Source organism: Colius striatus, chromosome Z (assembly GCF_028858725.1).
Source record: "Colius striatus isolate bColStr4 chromosome Z, bColStr4.1.hap1, whole genome shotgun sequence".
Classification (NCBI taxonomy): domain Eukaryota; kingdom Metazoa; phylum Chordata; class Aves; order Coliiformes; family Coliidae; genus Colius; species Colius striatus.
Window position 1 is genome coordinate 63139154 of NC_084790.1, and position 22524 is coordinate 63161677.

General features: G+C 37.3%; 1 protein-coding gene across 1 annotated transcript in view; it reads left to right on the plus strand.

The window, feature by feature from the left end:
- Nucleotides 1-22524, plus strand: part of TRPM3 (transient receptor potential cation channel subfamily M member 3) — a 399584-nt gene that overhangs the window by 244310 nt on the left and 132750 nt on the right. Inside the window, exons 2-3 of the mRNA XM_062019433.1 lie at nt 21265-21344; nt 21982-22186. Coding sequence (XP_061875417.1) covers nt 21265-21344; nt 21982-22186 — 285 coding nt within the window. The remainder of the gene's footprint in view (nt 1-21264; nt 21345-21981; nt 22187-22524) is intronic.

Here is a 22524-nt window from a genome sequence, read left to right on the forward strand (position 1 = left end):
CTCAGCCTTTCATCATAAGGGAGATGCTCCACTCCCTTAATAATCTTTGTTGCCCTGTGCTGAACTCTCTCAATCAGCTCCCTGTCCTTCTTGAACTGAGGGCCCCAGAACTGGGCTATCATCAAATAGTAAATGAACTTTCACATTACCATTCAAAAGTTTTCTCCAAGTTGATCCTGGGAGCTACAGGCCTGTCAGCCTATCCTCGGTGCCAGGGAAGGTTATGGAACAGATTATCCTGAGTGCCGTCCTGAGGCACGTACAGGATAACCAGGACCTCAGGCCCAGACAAAATGGCTTTATGAAGGGCAGGTCCTGTTTGACCGATCTTGTCTTTTTCTATGACAAGATGACTCACTTAGTGGATGAGGGAAAGGCTATGGATGTAGTCTTCCTGGACTTCAGTAAGGCCTTCGACACAGTCTCCCACAGCATACTCCTGGAAAACTGGCTGCCCGTGGCTTCAATAGACCTACTCCTAAGATGGGTGAAAACAGACTGGATGGCTGGGTTGTAGTGATTGGAGTTAAATCCAGTTGGTGGCCAGACACCAGTGGTATTCCCCAGGGCTCAGTGTTGGGGCCTGTTTTGTTTAACATCTTTATCAATGATCTGGACGAAGGGATCAAGTGCACCCTCACTAAATCCACAGATAACACCAAGCTGGGAGTCCTGATTGATAATAAGCTAAACGTGAGCCAGCAATGTGCCCTCATGGCCAAGAAGGCCAATGGCATCCTGGGATGCATCAAGAAGAGTGTGGCCAGCAGGTCAAGGGAGGTTCTTCTCCCTCTCTACTCTGCCCTGGTGAGGCCTCATCTGGAGTCCTGTGTCCAGTTCTGGGCTCCTCAGCTCAAGAGGGACAGGGAAGTGCTGGAGAGAGTCCAGTGCAGGACCACCAAGATGATGAGGGGTATGGAACATCTTTCATATGAGGAAAGGCTGCATGAACTGGGGCTGTTTAGTCTGGAGAAGAGGAGACAGAGGGGTGATCTTATTAACATTTACAAATATCTAAAGGGTGGGTATCAGGAGGTTGGGACATCCCTTTTTTCTATAGTAGATAGTAACAGGTCAAAGGGTAATGGGATGAAGCTGGAACACAAAAAATTCCACTTAAACATAAGAAAAAACTATTTCACTGTGAGGTTGCAGGAGCAGTGGCACAGGCTGCCCAGAGGGGTTGTGGAGTCTCCTTCCTTGGAGGTCCTCAGGACCCACCTGGACATGTTCCTATGAGACCTGATCTAGGTGACCCTGCTTCTGCAGGGGGGCGGACTAGATGATCTCTAAAGGTCCCTTCGAACCCCTACCATTCTATGATTCTATGATCTGCTGGAGGACAGGAAGGCTCTTCAGAAGGGCCTGGACAGGTTGGAGCAATGGGCCAAGGCCAGTTGCTTGAGGTTCAACAAGGCCAAGTGCCGAGTCCTGCACGTGGCCCACAACAACCCCATGCAAAGCTACAGGCTAGGGGCAGAGTGCCTGGAAAACTGTTTTGCAGAAAAGGATTGAGGGATGTTAATCGACAGCCAGCTAAACATGAGCCAGCAGTGTGCCCACATGGCCAAGAAGGCCAACGGCATCCTGGCCTGTATCAAAAATAGTGTGGCAAGCATGACCAAGGTGATTGTTCCCCTTCTTCGAGGCTGTACCTCACATACTCTGTCCAGTTCTGGACCCCTCACTACACAAAGGACATTGAGGTGCTGGAGCATGTCCACAGACAGGCAACAAAGCTGGTAAATGTCTAGAGGGGAAGTCTGATGAGGAGCAGCTGAGGGAGCTGGGGATGTTTAGCCTAGAGAAAATACGATCACTCTCTACAGCTACCTGAAGGGATTTGTAGTAAGGTGCAGATTGATCTCTTGTCTCCAGTAATGAATGATAGAACATGAAGAAATGGGTTCAAGTTGTGCCAAGGGAGGTTTAGATTGGAAATTAGGAGGAACCTTTTCACTGAGGGGGTTATTAAGTATTGGAACAGGCTGCCCAGAGAAGTGGTGGAGTCACCGTCCCTAGAGATATTGAAAAGATGCGTAGATGAAATACCAAGGGATATGGTTTAGCTTAGTGATGGCTTTGGCAGTGTGAGGTTAGTGGTTGGACTCAGTGATCTTAAAGGTCTTTTCCAACTGTAATAATTCTATGATTTGGAAAGCTCACAACAGTGGCAAGAGGTTGACAGCATTAGGTCGCTTTCAAGTTGTAGCTGTAAGAATGTGGCTTTTAGGAAAAAGAATCCATCCCAGGCAGCAGCCGAAGAGAGGGTGGAAGTAGTTTTCACAGTTGTTATATTCACTCTCCTCTGCAGCACGGAATTATTCCCACTGAAACAGCACCTATGGAATGGGTGGGAGCTGGTGACCCGGGATTTTCTGAGCAAAGGCTTAAAAGAAAACACAGGATTTGTTTGCTTTGCTTGCCAGATAAGAGCTTCATCTCACTTGAGGACAAATGCATTCTGGAGAATACTGCTTTTGTGCTTTAAGCCAAAAGATTTTTACCCTGGAAGATCCCTCTGGCACATTTACTGGTTTGTCTCATTTTCAGATTTTGGAAACAGGATATTTTCTAAGTCATACATATGTGTATAGGGCTACCATTCAGTTTAGCCCAGAGCTTTGCTAAGTAGCACCTAATCAGTACTAACCCTTTCTCAAGCTTTTTCTCACAGGGAAAATCTCCAAAAATGCTAGTACTGGATCCTTCCCTTGTTTCGGTGTCTTCAGCTCTGTGAGATGAAGTAATAGTATTAGGATATGTGCTTTGTGGTAACAACTTGAAGACATCATCAAAAAGACAAACTGAGAACAAATTGTTCTCATTGCAAATGTTACATTATGGAGTAACAAGTCTGTTGGGCTTATCTTTTTGTAAAATATCCTCTTTTCTTCTGTGTTGCTCTATTCTTTCCCACAGCATTTGAATGGCTTTTACAGTTGAAGTCTGAGACACCAATGAGGAAGCTGTAGGGGAAATGGAGTAATAACAATCTGAATGAAATATTCAGAAACTTCAGATATATTGTGATAGTTTTCAAATCCTGTACTGTCCTTCAATTTTTTATTCTATGTTGTGGTTATTTAAGTCTTGCCATTATTTTTCCTCTGTAAAAAATAGTTTTCATATCTTTTATCTAGCTAGCTGTCTGCATATGAACAAGCTGGGTGACCTAGATCCTGTTAGCATTGCCATGCAGAAGGAAGCAGTAGTCACATTCTTCTGTAAATTGAGAGAGATATTTAGAACAAAGCGCAGCTCTGCTCTGAGCCTGTATTTTCCAGATTTTTAACTTACTTAATTGCTAGGGCTGTGGAATTCTTAGAGATATCTTAACTTTCTTGTTTGTATGATGTACAAACTTCAAATTCAACTTTATATTATAGAATCCAGCTGTCTATGCAGAAAAGAAAGTCCAATATGGAGAATACTGTGAACTATTTTTGCAAAGCATCAGAGCTGCTAATTTTACATTCACTTCATTTGGACAAGCAAACTGTCCAGCTGCATTCTGACTCTTAAAAATTGAAATTTAGTGAAAGGAGATACATAAAATTCCAGAATCTTGATAAAGTGCCTTCTCAAGAGTATAACCTAGAGATGAGCATTTTTATACGCAGAGCTTCTGAGGTTTACAGTGTGATTTTCACAGGTGCAAGTTTCTGATTTTTCCTTACCTTGAGCTTATTGCAGGTGTGGAAAAACAAAACATACTAACACTCGAGACAGTCAATGAGGAACTGTTGTGAGGGAACATTTAGATTTCTTCCTTTTGGTGAAGGATCTAGCTGTCAGAGGTTGATCTGAAATGTTTGATTTTAGAAAATGCTTTAGAAAATGCTCTTAGAGCCACAGTGAAGAATTACCCACAAAGTACCATTCAGATTTTGCCCTGTTCTTGGTAGAATCATTGCTGTCTGAATTTAAATCCTGCACATTTCCTTTGACAAGAGGTCTTTGACAATTTTAACAAGCAGGTGAATGATTTAAGAGTAAAAGGATGTCTGCAAAATGTTGCATAGTTCAGATGCTTCCTGTAGTTCAGTAATTAACTAATTACTGCAATACCTTTGAAGCACGAAGGTAGAGAATAGGAAATCTATATGAACTTTGTTGAAATAATGACAAGTTTCCAAGGAGTGGACTATTAAACCCATGGTCCAAAGCCAGCCATTAAACCATTGACTAAAGACAAGCACTTTCAAAGGAAACTACCCAGTAACATTTTACGTATCAACCTGACTAGCAGAAAGATCACATTAGGGCTGCTACCAGGACTCCTGGCTGCGACAAGGCACCAGCTCAGAGGCAAGACTACCACAGAGGTTTGGACCAGTTTCATCAGCATCATCCCCAAGACCAGATCTCAATGTGTCCAAGAGCTGGGGGCAAAGAGAAAAAGTGATGCAATTTTCTTCCCTTCCTCAGATCTCTTTTCTTTACTATCACTGTTGGTCTGGGGCTGGTGATCTGAGTTGCCATGAGTTCTTGTGTTTTCTCTGTGCATAATTAAGAAGCACCAAGAGGACTTTAAATCCTCAGAGACTGAGTGTTTCTATTTCTTTTTTTCTTTTTTTTCTTTTTTTTTTCCTTCTGAAAAAGTGTAAAATTACCAAGGAAAGCCTTCGTTACACAAAGGAAGAGAAAAGAAGAGAATTCCCAGCTGTATTATGTATTATTGTTTGGGTGCCTGTGAAATTAGAAAGCACCCACTCTTTCTTGACCTTTCAATCCCATCTGCACAATTCAAGCAGATGTGTCTGATTTCAGACTCTTTCATGCTGTGAAGCTGTGATTTTCAGCAGGTTGGATAAGATGAACCATTACACTCATTTTTAGTTGTAATATGTCCTATGGCAGATCCTCTTCTGGAAATAAAGTAGCAGACATATTACTGCTGTTAAGTCCATTTTATTAAATATGAATGTTCCCTGGAGAAACCCAGGAAAGCGCCATTAGAGAACTCTAAGTTCAATACCTGAAGCCTGATACATACTAGCATTTCCAGCACTGAGATAAAATCAGACGAATTAAGGGCCAAATTCATCTCTCTGTTTCATTCAGTAGCTTTGCCTTTTGGAAACTAAAAATGAAGTTCGGCGAAATGCAGTCCTCTCCTACTGTTATTTCAAAAGATGTAACTAAAATTTGGATACCCCCGAGTTTCCTTCTGAATTTCACTTCAGTCATCTGCTACATAATTTATTTCAGTCTCTACTGTCTGGCTAAAAATAGTGCAAAATGTAATTAATTCTTAGTAAAATTAATTTTGTAATATTATTTTTAGAGTGAAATGGCTTGTTTATGGCTTTATAGACCAAAGTGTGCTCAGAGTAAATAAACTATGCTGGTATACCTACCTTGCCATAGCAAGATTACTTATTTTGAATTATTTTCGTTATGGGAAACAATAGTGTTTAACAACAGCTATACTAATAAATTAAGTATACTAATATTTTTCTTCAGCTGGTAATGATCAGCTTTCACCCTAAGCAGAAACCCACTGTGCTGCAGGCACTATGGTTGTATAGACAATATCCACTATATACAGCCACCACAGCAATCTTACTACTCTCTTACCAGTTTGCAAAGCTATCCAGAGCTCTGTGTCAAAAGGTCAATCAGAGGTATCCCTGTTTTACTCTGAATTGAGCCTTTCTTTAATGTCCTTTTTAGTTCAGCAGAAGCTCTTCTGCTGCACAAAAACAGGAAACATTTTGTTACCATATCTCTCTCATAGAAGCATAGGTAATTTTTCCAGGTGTTTTAGATACAATTGCTTTTGGAGAGTTACTTTCTTCCCTTTAATCCTCTTTTCCAGGCCTCACTAAGGATTACGTTTTTTTCTTTCAACAAAGAATTTCCAGTTTAAATCTGTAACAGACTAAAACGTTATATTAAAACTCACAAGACCTATTACTTTTAATTGAATTTTGAATTTTCATTCCCTAAAAAGTCAACAATAAAAAATAATAGGCAGATATTTTCATTTAGACTCTAAGATTTTACATATAATATTGTAATAAATTAATCTTCAGTGAGTTGATGACACTCTTTAGTGAGTCACTGACTGCAGTGGGTACAACATTATTCCTTTAGTTTTTATAATCTTTCATAATATTGCTGGTCAACTGAGAATAAGGTTGTCAGATAAAAAAATGTTTACATTTTCCCTTAGGAAGACAATTACGTTTAAAGTGAGAATTGTAAATGTTCTGGCACTTTTTTTTTCCTTTTTTTTCTTTTCTGGACGGAGAAAAATGTGACAGATTTTAGTCATACATTTGATAAGACTTTCTTGATGGTGGTCTTAATTTATTTGTTTTTAAAGTGAAATCAGTCCAAGAGAGTGCTCTTGGGGTCAAATTAGTTTCTTAGTTTGCTGAACTATAGGTATCTCTGTAAGTTAGAAAACTGACAGTTTAAAATATGTAAACTAAAAACCCTGTAGTAATATTACCCTCAATGACCCAATGAGAAATGTACTTATTTCATTTAGTGGGTTTTTTTTGTGTGTGAGAGCAACAAATTAAAACAACTAATCCACTTCACAGAACAATGCTTTGCAGAGCTTAGAGGCGTCAATTAACCACAGTTTAATAAAGGTACTAATCTGTATTAAATTAAATCCTTTGAGGGCTCACATTGAAACAATGCATAAGTAGTAATCAGCAAGTCCTGATAGAGGGGCCTGCTAGGGCAGATAGCTGGAATGTGCTGTGTAATCAAATTCCAGGAGATTTAAACCCAACCAAAAAAAAAAGATAAATTGCTCAAGCCTTTTCAAAGTAAAAGGTGTTTGGGTTGGAGTTTTCTCTCATTACCAGATTTTAATATCCAGCGTATTCATAACTGTATATTCTTAAAAAAAATACATTAAAATCATTATTTCAAAGTCAAGTCAAAACAAGAAAGTAATTTAAAGATGCTTAAATGCCCTCCCCATGAATGGCCCTCATTATACAGCTTCATAAATGGTAAGACTAAGCTCCTCAACTGGATTTTTTCTGTCTCTGTACTATGAGTGGTCACGAAACTCAAAACCTCTAATTAGCTACAATTTGTTTATTTAATTCCTTCCAGAATCCTCTGGAACATTAAACAGTGCTGGGGAGCAGCAGTGATCTATATTCTCAGTTGTACGTATGTCTGTGTGTACTTAAAATTGAATAATCTTGAAGAGATCATGACTAATATTAGCACAGTATTGTCTTTTAACAGCCAACATTTGATTTGTATTAATTTAGTGAAAAGCCCGTAACACTTTACTCTCCAAAGTGGTTTCAGCAGAAGCAGTAAGAGTCTTCAGGCATGGTTATGTTCTGATTTCGGTCACTGCAAGTTCTAAGTGCAAGTCTCATAGCAGACAAAAGTGAAGAAAAAAGCTTAAAAACACAAAAAACCCAGTTTAATTTCCTATTAGAAATGTTTTTATGCATTACTTTGTGTCTAGGGACTTTGTGAACAGTGAATTAATAGATTGCCAATTTTGCCGTCCTGTCTGACACTTCAGCACCACTGAACTACACTTTAGTCTTTATAGAGTGACAGAGTGGAAATTGTACTTCCCATACCTAAACTGTGTGTTATATCACAACTCTGCTTTCTCTCATATATTTTTTCAGGTAAAAAGAGTCAGCTGTGACTGTATGGCTACCCAGACTGACCATCTGATAGCACAAGTCATGGCAACACTTATTTCTTTGCATCTGTAGCTCACAACTGAGATCATGAGTGGTTTGAGGGATTGACTAGACTATACAAAATATTCAATACTTCATAGAAAGTTGTTCCACAAAATGTGTGTGTTCACATGAAGATATTTTACTAGAGTGGAAAAAAAGGGGGTAGGATCCACTAAAAAGTAGAGTGAACTCTTTTCTTCCTGTCTTTGTGTTCAAATGCCGTCGCAGCAGCTTGTCAGGCTGTTCCCTCTAATGGTTCCAAAATTGTAATCTTAATCCTCTGCAGGGAAAAAGAAGGGCTTAATCCCAGAGAGTGGGATTCTTGAGTAATGAAGGTATACAACATTTTGCCCATGAGTCAGTCTCCTTCCAAGGCTTCACCTACCATATGCATGCTTCTGCTTATTTCTGTGTAATGGAGATTCTGCATCCTCATTGTGTTTTATGCTTCTACGTGTATATAGACACTTGCAAGAATTATTGCATGTAAGGAACCATGCAATGGCAGTATCATTTGCATGTTGCAACCATTTCTGGCAGGTACACAGAATCAGCTAACTGCTGTGGCCAAAAACACCAAGAATTACGATAGCAATGTGAAAGCATGGGGCTTGTTTTCCTCATTGCTAGGTTGCAGCCCTTCAATTTTTCCAGATTTATGACACTGTAAATTGCTCACATGGCAGAATTTTCAGGATTTGAGATTTAATGAAACCCACCCAGGTTCACTATAAAATTGTAGTCTTAACATTAATTCAAGGATTAGAAACAAAACTGTAGAACTGGCTTAATATTCTTGTTAAATCAAAGCAAGAACAGTGTGAAAGAAGACTTTTCAGTAAAGTTTTCAAACATCAAGAAAAGCAAAACCCCAAAATTAAAATACAATAGAAAATCCAGTGAAATATTTGCTAGTGTGTGTAATGTAAGTCACAATTACGTACTGATAATCATTATGGTTAATACACTTATGTTCTGATATACATCATCTATAAAGTTATTTATTGCACAAGAATTTAAAATCAAATTCCTACTTGAATTTTTACATTTGTCTTTTGCTTGAGGGATTCAGCTGATTGAACCAAGTTTCAGACTTCCCGAAACTTAAAATTTTGGCTGATTTTTTTTCAACAGTCCTTTTAAAGTATGATCCTCTCTTCAGATTGAACACGAAACACTAGGAGCACTTACTTAAATTTCTGTTTCCTTTGATTTTCTTCTTTTCATAGTCTGTAATTTAATAATAAATTCTATCTGAAAGGTATTCTTTTCTTTCTACCGTGACCCTGAAGAAAAGTCATGAAATTTATAACATTTGGTGATTGTTTCTTTGTTATTTAACAGTACTAAGTGTTCACTTCTATTTAAACCATGTGGTTAGGACTAACATCAGGGAGAAAACAAGAATAATACATACATAAAAATATGTATGTTTTTACAGTCATACTTGAGTCAGAGAACAGTTGGAATAACAATTGCATTGAATATAAATGGTTATATTTTACTTCCTTTGACAATTAAAAAAACACATGCTGAGGAGCAGCCTGTGAAATTTCACAGTCCACTGGGAAAAAGATGAATACTTACTATACACACGGAACTATATGACAAAAAAAAATCTTAGATTATACACCTATCTACAATCAGGCTCAGAAATTAAAAGATAGAATTATGTGAGTTGAATCAAGATAACCTGTTGACAGATTGAAGGAAAAAAGCAATGTTTCATTGTGAAGGTGGGTAAAGGAGCAGTGATCAACACTGGAGCATGCAATCTGGGTGAAAAATATTTTAGTGTGACAAAGGTCTTCATGTTTTAATGTGTGGTTATGAATCTGACTCAGAAATATGAGAAATATCATGAAAATTCCTTGGCATGAAAAACCAATGCCTTGTCTCTTGACCTTGACAGATATGTGCATAACGTGGAATTCTTATGGCCTAAACAAGAAAGCTGTAATCAATCATGCTAGCTTTTGCATGATTGATTTTTGCGTTGATGCAGCAATGTAGGGCACAAAATACTATTTTATCTGAAACTTAAAAAAAAAATACATAATACTATAAACATTCAGTGAATAAATATCTAAAAATGAGGTACAAAATCTTTGTAGTTCTATAAAGGGACTAACTATGTCAGATTTGCTGAACTATGACATTTTAAATATGCTGCTTGCATCATTGCACAATTACACACACTTCCTTCATGACAACATTGTATGTTGAAAGCATAAGCAAAGTGCATAAAAACATTTTCTTTTACTGCTCACAACATCCAAATCAGAGTTTATCTGACAGTGTTTCAAATTGATCATTCACTCCAATGGCTTCATAAATGCTCACATTCTCTAGATGTTTTCAGCTTCTTCACTCACAGTTATGCAAATATGGTGTAGGTATCACAATAAAATTGTATAAGATATCTACAAAGATATTTATATGGTATCCATAAAGATATTTATAAGGTATCTGTTCTATAAAATATCTATAGGGTATTACTATACTCCTGATAAATTCAGAATTTAATCATTAGGTCATATTTTAGTTGTATTTTTTTCTTACTTCTTTATTCTTGGACTGAAACATTGCATTAGGTGGGTAATTGAAACTTGAATATCGTTTTTCAAGAAAATCACAGGTCAGCAATCTCTGGTTACCTAACAGGAAAAAAAAAAATGCTAACTGTACAGCTAAGCCTAGATTATAATCATGCCAAAATATTTTAATGCCAAAATCCCCAGGAAATAAAATACTGTAATACCATATTATATGGCAGTACTTCTAAAAGAAAGAAACTGTTACTGCAGGGAGCAAGCTTCCTTTCTCAGAAATAGGTTTGGGTTTGCTATGTGTTTGCTAAAGCAGTGGGCCACAAGAAGTTTTTAATTAATAAAATATTTTTCTGCCTCCCACCTTCCCTCTCCCTAATAAGAAAAGCCCCTAAGAGCCTGATATTTTCTACTGCATTGTGTCAGACAAGGCAGAGAATTCCACTCAGAGAGGAATAGATGATCAAGCCGTGATATGGAAGGATCCTCAAAACTTCTAAATTAGGGTTTTGCTTAAGCAAAGTGCAGAAGACTCCTGTCTTTGGAATATTACTGTGCTCTGTCTTGTGATCTAGTCATCTATAGTGGTGCTCCCAGCTTCCCCTGAAGTGTGGCTTTTCTCTTTGTTCTAACATGGACAGGTACAAGCAATAAAAGTGAAAAGAAAGCATTTGCCTTTTGTAATGGATTGTATGTCTGAATGCTGTCCCATTCCAACTTATTGCAATTAATAATAGCTATAATATCTGTGACTTGGATGTAAACTCTCAAGCCAAATCTTCCTCCTTCCACATTCATATTTGGTAAAAGGCAACTGTCCATCAAAGTGAAAATACCCATTTTGACCTCATCTGCTGATAAATGTTTCTTTTAGCTCTATTTCATATCAGTATCAAGGCTTACTAGCTTTTTACTGTTTGTTTTTTATTAATGTGTCACTGGCATAATTTATTAAACTCTGTCCTTTACTTAGGAGTTAGCTAGAGTAATACATTTGGTTTCAGTTTAACATATAACTTAAAGGTCAGAACAGATCACATAACAAAAAGTGACATCTGAAACAAACAAAAAAAATGCAATATTTGAGCTGTTCTTTATAACATCATTCAAATGGCAGATTAGAGAGAGCAATGTTGTAACTTCTTTCAGAATATGTCCACTATCTCCTAACAAGAATGTAACAAGCTAATACTGAAAGCACTGTTATCAGTGTTCCAATTTGGCTGTCAGGCTCTCAACCACACATGAGGTTTGATATATGCCTTAAATATATCTCTCTTGTTATTAGATGTTTCCTAGGGCAGAAATCAGTAAAATCTGGTGCTTAAAGTTTGGAAAAGAAAAGAAAGAAAAGTTGGAAACCTGGGCTGTATGACAGAAAATCAAATAGCTGTATATGTATAGGATCTGTGCACTTCAGTAGGGTTATTTGTATAATAAAGCTGGCAAGAGTGATCCAGAAGAGTGCATCTCCTATGTTACAACATGATCTGCACTTGCTGACGAACCTGACACAAAGATATTTATAAGTATTGTCATGGTTTGACATGAAGCCATTTCTGGTAAGGGGGAAAGGAGCTGTAAAGATGACTCCTGTAAGAAGTTGCTCGAAAGTCTCCCCAGCTCTAAGCCAGACTCACTTCTGGGGCTGAGCCAATTAGATGCCTCCACAATCACTTTTTAAGAAGAAGCTGGAAGGGGAGGCTTCTTCCTGTTTCTTGTTTCTTCTGTCCCCTCTTCTTTTCTGGCTGGTGGTGATGCAAGGAGTGGGAAGAGAGAGAGAAGCAACCATGCAGACTCCAAGGTCAGTGAGGGAAGAGAGGAGGAGGTGTGCTGGAGCAGAGGCTCCCCTGAATCCTGTGGAGAGGTCTGGTGAAGCAGAGATTTGTTCGCATTTCATTAAAGACCCCAAATCAGGGGCAGTGGCTCATTTTGCTAAAGACTCCACATCAGGGGCAGTGATTCTCTCCATTAAAGACCCTGTGCCAGGGGCAGTGACTATGGCCAGAGGAGGTCGTGTGCTGTGGCAGCTGTTACTCCCTCATGCTGTGTCAAGCAAAATGTTAAGAGAGGAGTTCTCAAGAGGATAATGCAGAGGAAGAATCATGTTTGCCCCTGATTTGATGAAGGAAGATGATTTCAAACAGGATGACCCATAGCAGATATCTAGATGCCAGCATTATCCAGAGGCAGAAACGGGAGGAGATGGTGAGGGTGTAGAGGGGTGAAAGGATGTTGCCATGTGGAAAAGAAACATCTCTTGTGTTTTGCCTTCTGGATGGTTGATTTGGCTGATGTGGGCAGGTTGATTTTTTTCACTTTTTCAGCTACAAGAAGCTTCTCTTCCTTTGCATTTGAGAAAATGATGAGTTTGGCTTAACAGGAGAGACACAAAAAAGCTGATCAGCTATAGCTGGCTCTTCTCTTGTTCCCTTTCTCCAGAACAATGTCAGAAGGAAGGCTAGAGGGTGGTGAAACCAGGACTTCAACCAAGGCATTCTAGGAAAGATACCCAAGGGCTGCGTTATGCAGGGATATCAAGAGGGGTTTGTGAATAACTGCAGGGCTGGAAGATGAGATGAAATGTGAACAGTGGCATATAATTGGTCCATTTGAATGTTTAGGCTTGGGGAATGTCTGGAATTCCCATTCCTTCAGGCTTTTCCATACAATTATGTACAATTTTATTTTAATTCCTTCATCAACTCAGCATCCACACAGTGGCTAGCAAAACCACCTCACTCTAATGAAAGAGCAGACAGTGTTATAGCTGTCATACATTTGTGGGGTAGAATGAGCAATTTAGAAAATAAGTGGTTCAGACCAAAATCAGATTCAGTGCAAAATTTCTACATGTGCATTTTACCCTCACAATTTTTTATTAAAGAACAATGAGAGCAGTCTTAATGTGAAGGTTATTTTAATTCTTCAATTTGAGGAGTTAGGAATAAAGTTACACTTTTTTAGAAGCCCAAAAACAAGTTTACTGGTTTAAAAGACAAAATCTTCTGGCACTGAACAGCAGAATCACAGAATCACAGAATGGTAGGATTTGGAAGGGACGTCAAGAGATCATCTAGTCTAGACTCCCCGATAAAGCAAGTCCACCTAGATCAGGTCACACAGGAAAATTATTTCCTGTCTATTCTATTTTCTAGTTATGTATGTGCACCTGTAGACTTCTATGATGTCATGTTTCATTAGAATTTGTTAAGCTACAGCTGACGTAAGTTGGAGCTTCAGATAGGTGTATTGCTGTTCTGTCAGATTTTTATTGAAATAATTTTTATTGCAGTTTTTTGCAATTAGTATTATAAATTCTTTACTCATTGGAGTGAAATACTGGGTTAATACTCAATAGTGCTGTGAGAATGCTGTTAAAGTGCTCAGCAGTGGTGATCGAGAAAACAGTCTTTATTTCTATTATGAATTAATGGGAAAGGAATAGATACCAAAAATGTGAATGTCTGCTTGCCATGATACTGATCTGTAGTTCAGCTTTGCTCCACAGTTCTATTTCCTCCCTGAGCGAAGGCTGAAATCAACTGGCAAAGGTTTGGAAAAGGACAGCAAGGATGATAAAAGATAACAAATGGTTTCTATGTGAAGTATTTAAAAAGAGGGTAGAGAAGATTAGACTGTTCACTGCCTCTCTCAATGAAGAGCATCATGGGAAATTATGAGGCGTCACACTGAAAACAAACAGAAGGAACTGATTCCCCTGCAGCAGGGAGAAGGATGTTAAGGATACTGACAGCTTGTATGAAATCGACTGGCAAATTTGTGGATGAAAATCCATAGAGGATTACAGAACACATAGAAGTCACAACAACTCAGGAAGTCCATAAGTAGAAAATAGTTGATAGCTGAGAAACTATTAGGAAAAAGTGTTATCTACATTTGACATGTTTTTCTGTTTCTCTAGCACCTATTTATGGCACTTTCAGAGACAGGATAGTGGACTAGATGAATCCATCATCTGATTAAGTAGGGCTTTGTTTCTAGAAAAGATATTTTATTTAACTTCAACCTCACTGCAGATTTGATGAAATTGTATTTCTCTAAGGAAACATCATTAATTAAGTCAATAGACTTAATTCTTCCGCTCATATGACAATACCCATGGGAAGGAAATAAGGGAACTTTTTGAAAGTGTTCTTTACAATATATCTTGCATTTTAATCAGCTTTTCTTTAAAATTTTCCCTTTCGTTTCTACTGATCTTGAGGACATCTGTAGGAGCCTGGATGGCTACACCAATTCTTGGATTTAATTTTTTCTCCCTGGTACCTTTGGAAATGTCTGTTAATTCCTCCAGGTAATTTATCAGTAGCATGCATAATAAAGACTGATCACATGTACTGAATCTATACGTTCTGAAAATACATAAAATACAAATACAAATTTACATAGCAATGTTAACAGAGATATACAGTTTTCATTTCCATTATCTTGCAATAAGAAAAATGGCAGATATAATGCTTAAAATCATAAACTAATAAAGTGAAAAGTTACAGACTATTTTCAAATTACTCTATTTCTTCTAAATATAGTATAAAAATTACATGTTGGAAACTGCTTACAGACAAATGCTATGATGTACTGTAGTAATCAATGGCTGCATTGTCCTCCTACTCTATACTGAATGCAGCGTCATTTTCAAGACCATTTAAGATTGTTGTTGGAACAACTCTGATGATAAAGTGTTTGAGAAATCACAAGGAGAACAAAATACGTGAAAGTACAGCTCTGTTGGGCAAAGGTCTGATCTCCAGCCTCTAAGATGCTACTAGTAAAACATCTGTTACAAAATGAAACACTTTGGGGCAGTCTAGTGTTCCCTGTCTTAATGTCCAGAGACATCAATTTTTAACACTTCAAGGAAGAAGTAAGGTTATATTGAAGCATTGCCATCCTTAGTGCTGATGTATCTATAGAAGTTTACAGAAACAAATTCTTCACTCAGAGACAGTAGGACTTGCCAAAGTGCCCATTTTATTAACAAACACTAATCGGATCAGCTTACAATCCGCACTGATGCAGTTCAGTCACCAGATGCTCCTGCAACTCCTATCTGTAATTTGCTTCAGTAATAGTCCATTGCCTATCCAGCTGGTCTGCCCCCCTGCAAGGTAGAGAAAGGTTTTTAACAACATTGCTTCTGCCACAGAAACCTGTCTTATAACCTTGTTACTTGCTGGAGATAAAGTTGGAAAACTGAGAGTTAGAACTGCCTCCAGTTCTGCTCTGCCACTGAAAATTCAGGTTTCTAAAATTGTTGCACTTGGCGCTCTTTTTAAAATAATGCTAATTCAGAGATCAACAGTTAAACATCCCAGCTACACAGCATCATAAAATCTGCCAAAATGTGTCATCTTGGAAACTTTCTGTTCTTGATTAATTGTTTTAATATTTTCTCTCCTCTTTTCTGGAGAGCCAGCACCGAGCTCATTGCTATCTGCTACTTGAGAGTTTGTTTCATTAGCAGTGATCTGAGTTGAAAATGCAAATAATGTGTGCACTTGTAGCATTAAATGGGCAGCATCCACCTCTCTGAATGCACTATTTTGCAGTTGTGCCATGCTGAAAAAAACCCCCAGCTATCTCTGCTTATTGTCTGCTTCTTTATTACTCCTCAAAATGTAAAAGGATCTGTAGCACTGGTAGTGTCATTGCCAGAGAGTCATAACATTAACACATTGTTAAATGAACTATGGTGAAGACAGTTATAATTTCCTGTAGCATCAATGGCATATGCCAACTCTACTTATGCCTCTATCTATAAAACATCCTTCACGGTGCCACCATGTGACATAAGGGAAAACCTATTGTTGCTTGTATTGATTTCTTAAGACAAAAGATGTGGATTCTGCCCCAGGTTACTTTGCAAACTGAAACTTGAATACAGGAACAATCTCAAGAATCTAGTAAAGTTCAAGAACTGAAGTTTCATGTTAAAGCCAGATTTGGATTTTTACTCAGTTATCTCAATCACATTAAGTCTTGGTTTTCCTCCCCTCACTCTCTCCAGCCTCTCAACCAAACCAGATTCCGCTGTGTTAAAATGTAAGCAGTCTTTTCCTGCTGACTCACTGAGCTGTTTGCTAGCTGCTCTCTTGACCTCTTCTGCCTTTGCTGTTCTCCATAGAGTTTGGTCTTCACTAAAGAGAGCTTACAAGATGTACACATAGTCTCTGTTGCTCTCAACTGTCTAGTAAAGAAATCTCACGGGTTTTAGCTTTGCTGTAACAGAGTGTGTATATATGTGTATGTACAGATCATGCATATGTACATACTTCATGTATGTACAAATACATGATACAAATTTTGCATACAAAATGCATACATGTATTTCACAAAAGAAACTGAGGGGATCAAGACGGAGAAAAAATCTCATGTATTAGCCAGCATAGCTACAGCTTCTCTATGTGTGTATTGGCATAAGAAGTACAGAAGTTAATGCATATATTCAGCCTTGCTCACCCTGGGCTCATCAGACTTCACGTACATGCAGAATAGTTTAATCTTTGTTTATTCATCAGTGCCAAGGATGGACAGAATGTTTTCAATGTGTTAGATGCAGTCTTATTGAAAGGAAAAGGAGGGTGTTTGCACATGTAGGACTAGAGAGGAATTCATCCAAATCCAAATGGAGGGGGTAGCCAAAAATATTTAACACTTGAAAAACTCTTGAAGTAAATAATTGAACACATGTAATTGCTATGTAAAAAAAAAAAATTTAGGTGTGGATCATATGAAAAAGTTGTTCTTCAGTGTTGATATCTTGAAGGTACACTAAATAAGTAGTCCCTCAATATTTGTTCTGATTTAAGTTAACTGACTTTTAATTAAACTGAAAACAATGCAGTTCCTTGTCTTTGAGAGACAAAATTTATGTTTATGACTTTCTGAAAAGTTACATTCACTACAGAACTCTGGTGAGAAACAGTTGACAAACCTCAGCTTCTTTGGAAAAATGCGAATGTTGATTAATTGCAGTGTATTTCAACTGTGTATAGGTTTCTCACAGTTACCGAACAAACATACTGGTTTCATTCTTCAAAGATTAACAGTCTATTGTGTGCTCAGGTTCTTTTCAGCTTAGTACACTGTTTCTTTTGAAGGATTTGTTTTCCTGCATTGAATTTAAGTACTCAGAGCACCTTATCACACTTTCACAAGCTTACTCTCTAAGGGGAAAAGAGGAGGGGGAGGTGGGGGGAAGCCCCGTCAAGGCTTTTGCCAGTTAAATCCAAGCTGTCAGGGGATTTGTTTTTCATTTGGCGTCAGATTAGATGTTCAAACCAAGCGGTGTTGTGGGGCTGCGGGTGAGTGTCCACCGAACCCTTAACGAGGCTAATCCCACAGCAGCACATTCCAAGCAGCTAATGGGTGTGATGGCATTGCTTGCCCTCACTGTCTCTGTGCCACAGAAGGACTGAGTGCCTTGCTCGGGGGGCGGTCGCAAATGTGTTATTAATGATGACCATCAACAGGGAAACGTGAACAGCAGAGTTTGCTCCAGGACAGACATAAACACCAAGTTCAATGCTGAGGTAAAAAAGAGGGAGAAAAAATATTCTTGGTGGGATTTTGCAGCTAGGCTAGTGAACGGAGAAACTTAACCTGTAGATCTAAGCTATGACTAAACTAAATCCAAGTAGAAGTATGGTGTTTACTTTGGGAATTCTCCATGGACTTTAAATTGTCATAGGAATTAATAATGAAGGAGTTTATCAAATAGTGTTTATCAAATCAGAGAAAGAGAAGATATACATCTTGCTCTTCTGTTCTTGAAAATACTCTGCTATTCTTTCCTAAACTTTTTAGTAGTTTATTAATTCACATTATAAACAAGAGTTTATTGCAGAGTGTATTGATCTGAATGTGTTCATTTCCTCCAGTTATCCTAATGTTGTGAAGACTCTATGACAACTAACATACCTCTGAACCTTGTATTTCATTACAAGTTGTCTCTGTCACAGAAAGATAACTGGTATGGTGCAGTTTCCTGGGTTTGGCTGGGACGAATTTAGTTCAGTGAAACCAGATGCTTTCTTTTTAGTTTGGAAGGACAAGGAATTATGAAATTAGTAAATCTTGTCTTTCTGCATTATGATGCTGTTGGGTAGGATAGTATCTTGTTTGAGACCTACAGGATGGAAAGTCTTTTTTTCCTGATGTGGATAAAGGACTTTTAAATCAGACTCTTATTTTTGCAGTGTTACATTTGAAGGAGTCAAATGAAAGTTCAAATGCGTATTTTTACTATTATATTTAAAATAGGTAGATTTCTCTTCTACTTGTAATGACAGTATGAAAAACAGTAAGAAAATTATTTTTAATGTCCATTTCTTGGGGTTTGAAAGCCTGCTTTTATACCTAAAGAAAAAAGTTTTCAGTAAAGTCCCTGTTTTGACACCTTTTTGTACTGGATCCTGAGGCTTAGAGAAACTAGTGGCCGTTTTTTAAAACGAAACGTTAGGTCTTTTTGAGAAAAGTAAATTCACCAAGGTAAATTGTTCCCAGGAAAGTACACAAGATTTATTTAACATAGGATATTTTTAGGCAGTCTTGGCAACATAAATGATAATCATATGCTGTGTAACCTCTGCAGTAGGAGCTGATTTTGGATACCAGGAATAAAAGTTTGCTTATTAAAGCTTTTCATGCTTTCTGGAGAAGAAAAAGAATATCCCAGGCATGTACGTAGTGTTAAAACAAACAAGCGTGAAGATAAAATTGGCTTCATTCTAAGTGTTCCTTTTTTGTCAAAAAGTTGCTCTAGAGATATACACACAACAAAGGCAATTCATAAATCTGCAGGTTCTTATTTTGTATCTTCATAAGGCAGAAGAGAAAGCTTCTGTATGCCTGGAGTAAAAAAGGGAGAAATTTTGAGAATGTCTGGTCTGTACAGTAATTTCAAAAGTTTGCATTGACATACCTGAATAATATTTGTAACTTTATTTGTCCACAACACTCAACAAAAAGGAAAACACTAATTTTCCCCACATAGTTTAGTTTCAAAAGTTCTACAGTAAGAGGGTCAAATGAAGTTTGTACAGTTTACTCTGAATGCCTAGGCAGTTCCAGAAAGTTAATTTAAAGCCTTTCCGTGCCTGAAAATAGTACTGTTTGAAGAAATTACTCAATGATGCACTAGACTTCAATGCAGTAAGCTGATTTGACTGTATAGTATACAGTGTTGTGATGATGATGATGATGATGATTACTATTGCCTGTATCATAGACTTGTAAGCATTTAGTAGTTATAATAAATTAGAACCTCAAGGTAATCTGTCCTACATAAAGTAAGACTAGTTTAGATTTTTCAGAATTTCTGTTTAACTGTCCGTTGCTTAAACATGAAACACACCTTCCCTCACATCCTATAATATATTAACTTTTTGTTTGCTACAGTAAGCAAGAACAATCCAATACAGTTCTATTTGATGTCTTTAACACCTTTTTCCCAGCTGCAGAAGTCATGTTAGAGACAGTGAGATTCCTACAAAAAAGATAGTCTGCCATTCCTACAAAATAGGAAGTCTAGCAGATTTTTCAGATAACCATGCACGTAGAGCAAAGATGAGATATTCTTCTGTAACATGAGTGACAACTAGATCAAATAAGAGTTTGTCTTCTGTGATAAAGCCAAAACAATAACTTGTTATTTACTGTATGTGATAAGTCATGAGTGTAGCTAGAAATTCCTACGATAGTACTTTGCGCTACTAACATTCATTGACTCCAAGAAATTTCCACAATTTGCAGTGGTTTTCAAAAGTCCCAGGAACACAGGTTTCTGGGTTTATACATGGAAAACAGAATGCAGATTAAGTTGACAAAAAGATAGCATTAGACATTGGGTAACATTAGTAGAGACAATGCTTAGATAGATTTCTGTCTAACCTAACATAGTAAAAGGTAACAATAGTTAGCTAATGTTCTAGAGGCAATTTTGTATTTTCTCTGTTTATAGAAGCAAGATGCTCAGATTTCCTTTAAATTATCTATGGCTCATTCACATTCTTTAACTCTCTGATAACTTTATCACAGCTCATAGTGTATCATTTTGCTTCTGCTGCATAATTAAGTAGCTAGTTTATTATTTTAATATGTTTTGTAAATACAAATGTATCTGTTTGAAATTATTATTTAATCTCAACTCATCTCCTTATTACATGAAATAATTGAATCCTACCTGAAATCTACCTTTAGAACTCTTGAGTGTCTCATGTTTGTTCTTTCGTTTGGGTTTTTTCTTTACTACCCATTTATCTTTTTTTTTCTTTAAAAAAAAAATCCCTTGTGTATCTGAAAATTAAGACTATGCTGAGGGTATTTATACAGTTCCAAGCAAATATATGGGCAAAGTTCCTGTTATTAACAGGTATTAACTTCGTTGAACTCAGCTAGTTTCAGAGTTTACATCAGCTGATCATCTGACTCAATGTATCAGAGATTTTTGTGGTTTTTTTCAGAAATAGATCTTCCATTTGGTTTGGGGTTTTTTTTCCATTGAGATGGATTTATGGCTCCAAGTTAAACGGCACTCTCGATAGTTGAATTAAAAAATGTATTAGAATCATGGTGTTTTAACTTGTATTGCAAGATATTTTCTCATTTTTGAGATTTTTTATTTAGTTAGACCCAACTTAATTGTATCACTAAAATGGAAATTTTGCTTATTTTTAATGAATACATGAGTATTTTTCTCTACCATGCAGAATCTTTGCAGTTTGAATTAATTCTCTTCCAGTGATTCCTGCTACGGAATAAAAATGACCGCATCAAAATCATCTGGCTAGTGAAGATGAAAACAGTCTGAAGACCTTGTGTTGGATGCCTATCTCTAGAAAGGAACCATAGTTCCAATGGAAATTGTTTTCTCTATGCACAATGTGCACTGTGTATCTGCAAAGCCAGTGAAGCTTTCTTTAATGTTTTAAATTTCTCTTCAGAAGTACTCTTACGTTTTAATAAGCAAACAGGGCTCACAGCACTTTCTTTTTCTTTCTTAGGCACAGAAGTCATGGATAGAAAGAGCATTTTACAAGAGAGAATGTGTTCATATCATACCCAGCACAAAAGACCCCCATAGGTAATTGCATGCTACTTGTATGAAAATCAAAGTCAGTTACAAGAAAATGTCTCTATGTATTCATGCATATATATGTATTTGATCAACAGGTAGTTGAATTACATCTGGAGTTATGGATTCTTACAGGCATCATTTGTTTACATTTCAAAACTTATCAAAAAAAGCAGATAAAGCAAAGGCATATTAGCATCTATGTTTGATTTCTTTATCTTCTTGATTCAAAATGCTAGGCCATGAATATTCACCTGAAGTGGGTACGTGACACAAGAGAAAGTAATTGCAGTGAACTACAAATTTTAAATATGTGCTAGTCCGTATGAAAGCTGATTATTTACTCTGATGTCATCTGAAGACATTAGAAAATGTCCTTTATATTCCTTTTGTACATATTTAGAACAACACATGATTTTACTGAAATACAGAAGAGTCGAGAGTAAACAAGATCATAGAAAGAAAAGGTAACATCTGTACTATGTTGCTCCCACAAGTAGAGTCTTCAGATAGCAGGAATGTACTCAGCAGACTTGAAAAGGGTTTGTTTTTTTTCAACATCTGTGGGTATTTTTAGATAGTTTGTTTCCCTGTTCAGTTTATTGCACGCACGTGACTGAAGTGTTCTGTTTGTTTAATGTCATAGGTGTTGCTGTGGGCGTCTGATAGGTCAACATGTTGGACTGACTCCAAGCATCTCCGTTATTCAGAATGAGAAAAATGAAAGCAGACTTACTCGCAATGACATCCAGTCAGAGAAGTGGTCCATCAGCAAACACACGCAGCTCAGCCCGACAGACGCTTTTGGAACTATTGAGTTCCAAGGAGGTGGCCACTCCAATAAAGCCATGGTAACCAGATTTTTCTCTTAAATAATGCTGATAGCTCAAAAAATCACAAAGAGTAAACAGCATTCTTTCATAACTTCAATTTAAGTATTATTTAACATAAGATCATACCATATATTTTTATGTATCATGTGCCAAAGAACTGTTGAACAGACTTATCTGTAAAAGCTGGAGGGTAGCATTAAGAGGGGCTACCTTTATGAAGACTGAATGTATACTAATGTGCTGCTTCTAACAGGTAGCCAGCCCTCTTTTTCTGATTAACTTTAGAATTCAACTATGTTTTCCTATTGCTGAGTCTGTCTACGAGGCTGCCAAATTTGAACTATACCAAATTTCTT